Consider the following 3,848-nt stretch of genomic DNA (forward strand, 5'->3'; position numbering starts at 1 on the left):
CAAAATTCAATTCTTAACTTTACAGAGTTAAAAACACTTATATAATAAAATAATAATAAAAAATAATAAGTGTCATCATAAACATTTTTATATATACAGTATCTTTGGTGAAAGGTGATCCAAGACTAACGCAGAGAAATCAGCAGCATCCTGAATATTAAGTGGCACGAGCTTGTCGACGACACTTTCCGTATTAATTTTCCAGAGAGCTAGAATGTGTTTAACAATGTAGAGGTCATCATAGTTTCCAGAGAACCCCAGGATGTCACAAATCTGTGCTTACTCTCCACATAAACACTTCCTCATCAGCCTCAAGAGCTGGACAGTATAGCAAAACATGTTCAAGGTTTTCCATTGGTGAGCCACAAAGCTTTCACATGGGGGAAGTACCAAAAAGCCGCTTCTGGCGCTCACCCGTTAGCAGAGCCCCTGACCTTGCACCAAAAAGCAAGCCGCTAGCTGGGCCAGGAACCATCATAGAAGTTTTCAGCCTGAGGTTTAGGTTTGACTTTGTATAGTGTCAAGCTTTCCTTAGAATCGACAGCATTACGCCAAAGATTTTGAGCTGCATCAGTAACCTCGGTTGCCACAATGGCAGCCCACTGGGTCTCATTTCGAGCAGTGTTGCGCTTAGACGCCTTACCATATATATGATCCAGTTGATCTATTCTTTTAAAAAGACGGGTTTGAAGACCTTCGTGTCTCAGATACCTGAAGACAACGCTTGGTAGCATTGAGTGTGGCATCAGCAGGAGGTGACCAAGGTACTTGATTTTGCTAGCCGCCTTGGTCTACCATACTGCTCCAACCATGGCTCTAACCCATCTCTCCCTTGATGGCTGCATTGGCGGAAAAAGGCCCAGATGAGAGCGCAGTGCGTCCAACTTCTCTTTGGGCTGAATCCAAAGCCGTAGGTTAGGGAAGGCACCGCTACAGATTTCCACAATGTTCTTGAAACTGTGTATTTATTATAGGAGTTCCCAGCCATATTCTTCACAGCCCACTCAAGATTTAAGATTTAAGATTTATTGGTAAACCCATACAAAGTACAACCCCTTGAAATCGGGGCGGCGTCACCAAATTAAAGGGAGCACGGTTTAAAAACAATACACAACATTAAACCAAATATAAGTTACAGAATGCAACAATAAAAATATATATATATATATATATATATCCAAACATTGAAATTCCTAAATATTTTCACGACGCCACTTATCTTTATTAGCCCTCCAGGTAACCAGAATGTGTTTAATTATATAGAAGTTATGAAAATTTCCTGACAATCGAAGGGCTTCCTCTACAGAGATCTCCGGGTTCCGCACGTGCCATTCAAAGATATCTTCATCGCTTTCACCAACCGGACAATGAAAGAGTACATGGGCGATGTCTTCAGAGGCATTCCCACACAGCTTACAGGCCTCTCTTCCGTCAGAAGGCAGCCCGTTCTAGCGTCGAACAGGAGGCCACTACACCAAGAACCATCATAACACGATTCGCTCTGTGGCTTCTGTTTCACTTGGTAGAGCTTCAGACTATTCCTGCTTTTGACATCATTACGCCAACGCCTCTCCGCCGCTTCATGAACATCTCGCACTACTACAGCAGCCCATTCTCTCTCGTTCGCCGCTGCATTCGTGGTCGTGCCAATGCCATAGATACGATCAAGCTGTGCCATACGCTGTAGTAGCCTGGTCTCAACTCCTTGAAGTCTGAGCGATCTAAAAACTATGCCAGGAAGCATGGACGTCGGCATAAATAACAGCCGCCCTAGGTATTTCAGCTTACTCGTAGCTTCACGTTCCTCCATGCTGCTCCAACCCATTTCACCTTTAATTGCAGCCTTAGCTGTGAAAGGGCCCGCCGAAAGTGCAGCACGGCCAACTTCTCTCTGAGCATATTCAAAGGCTGCGATTGAGACCCGGGAATACGGTAGAACATCGTTTGCATACGTGATGGTGGGTACCGCCACAGCTTTCCACAAAGTCCTAGATACACTGTATTTGTTATATGATCGATCCGCCATATTCTTGACCGCCCACCGTAGACGAGTAGCTTTAGCTACAAGGTTACGCTCATGATTTTCCATATAGTTAGGCTTGGAACAGAACAGGACACCAAGATAACTATACTCTTCCACCACTTCCAAAGAGGCATTTTGCAACTTAAAGGGGACCGGGATAGCTTCCTTTGACGTACCAAACATCAAAACTTTTGATTTCTCTGGGCTAAACCTTAACGCCTTGGAATCAGCATAAGCAGAACATCTATCCAACAGCTCCTGTAAATCCACCGCAGAATGTGCCAAAAGAAGAATGTCATCTGCAAACAGTAAGCAAGGGACACTTTGCCAACAGAGGCACCTTTATCCTTCTCCACCTTTTCGATCTTAGCGCCAACTCCCGACTCGGACAAACTCACCGCAAGGCCATTGATATAAGAAATAAACAGTACGGGGGACAGTGGACACCCCTGACGCAAACCGACACCGCACCTCAACGCCTCAGTAGTAACACCTTGGGCTGTGTAGATATACGAGCTATCGGCGTACAGTTTTTGAATTTGGCGAACGACACTCGGGACAAAGCCGAAGCCACGCAACGTTTCCCACAACTTATCATGATTAACACTGTCGTACGCCTTGTGAAGGTCAAGAAACGCAGAATATAGAGAGAGCCCCTGCTTCTGATAGAGTTCAACCAGCTGAGAAAGCACAAAAATATTGTCCGAAATCCTTCTACCCCTTCGAAAACCATACTGAGCTTCATCGAGCATGCCGTTTAATTCTATATACCCGCTAATGCGTTCTTTCCAAAGTATGGCATACAATTTGTAGAAGACCGACGTTACTGCTATAGGACGATAGGAACTGAGTTCTAATTCCTCAGCCTTTCCCTTTCCTTTGAAAACCATAGTAACACGTGACTCTTTCCAGCTATCCGGAATATCATCTTGATGCATAATTTCGTTAAACAGAAACAAAATACAATCCTTTGCTAGTGGTCCCAACGCCATCATAGACTCTGCATACAGCCCATCAATGCCTGCTGCCTTTCTACCCGCCAACTGTTTCAAGGCCACCTCTAATTCACAACTGAGGAAAGGGTCTTCCAATCTTTCTGGAGGAATAGTATTTGGAGGCTTAATTGGGGGAACATCATCACTCAAAGTAGTAACTGGGCAACTCAACAACTCCTTTTCCAAATCTTTGACATATTCAGACAGCCTACAAACCATTTTCGACTTACTAGTCAATAACTGACCATTCTTAGTGTTAAAACCCCTAAAAAGAGTTGAACCAGTTTGAGATGTTGATTTGCGAAGACGTGATAAGTATTTCCAAAATTTACGACCTTGAGATTTCCCAGCGTCTAAAATCGACCGCTCAATATGCCTGTTGACCTGATTGATCTTTTTAGCAATAAGCTCCTTAGCTTCTCTCTTAAGTTTCAGATAATGTTGCCATTTCTGTAGGACTAAGTCAGTCGACTCACCACTCTTCTTAGCTGCACGGTGAACCCTGCAAGCTTCTTTTCTAGCCTTAATGGCATCATCGACTTCATTGTCCCACCACTTCTTGGGAGCTACTCCGTGTTTGAGAGACGCACGAATGACTTTTTCTTTCAGATTCTTCGCCATGGCAGCTTTAACCGCCGCCACAAACTGGTCATAAGTAGGAGCACTAGTCAAAAGAGTCCACCCAGTTCTCCATATCCTCAGAGTAGGCTTTAAGACGTTCAGGATCTTAAAAATCCCAGAACACTCTCTTTGGTCCAATGGTCGCGTTTCTTTCTATACCAGCGTCCTTTTTGGTGTTAAGACGAATGGATCCCATGTTGTGGTCACTA

The 3,848-nt window shown here is 44.2% G+C and overlaps 1 protein-coding gene across 1 annotated transcript; it reads right to left on the reverse strand.

Moving 5' to 3' along the window:
* Positions 1–455: 455 nt before the first annotated feature.
* On the reverse strand, positions 456–3,639 carry LOC149943440 (uncharacterized). Its single transcript, XM_090176093.1, has 3 exons — positions 2,364–3,639; positions 1,362–2,322; positions 456–711 (listed from the first exon to the last, which is right to left on the reverse strand). The coding sequence occupies exons 1-3, from the start codon at positions 3,637–3,639 to the stop codon at positions 456–458; spliced, it is 2,493 nt and encodes an 830-aa protein (XP_090032219.1).
* Positions 3,640–3,848: the final 209 nt, after the last annotated feature.

This window comes from Leiobunum rupestre, chromosome 5, assembly GCF_980474605.1.
Source record: "Leiobunum rupestre chromosome 5, qqLeiRupe1.1.hap1, whole genome shotgun sequence".
In the NCBI taxonomy this organism is placed as follows: domain Eukaryota; kingdom Metazoa; phylum Arthropoda; class Arachnida; order Opiliones; family Sclerosomatidae; genus Leiobunum; species Leiobunum rupestre.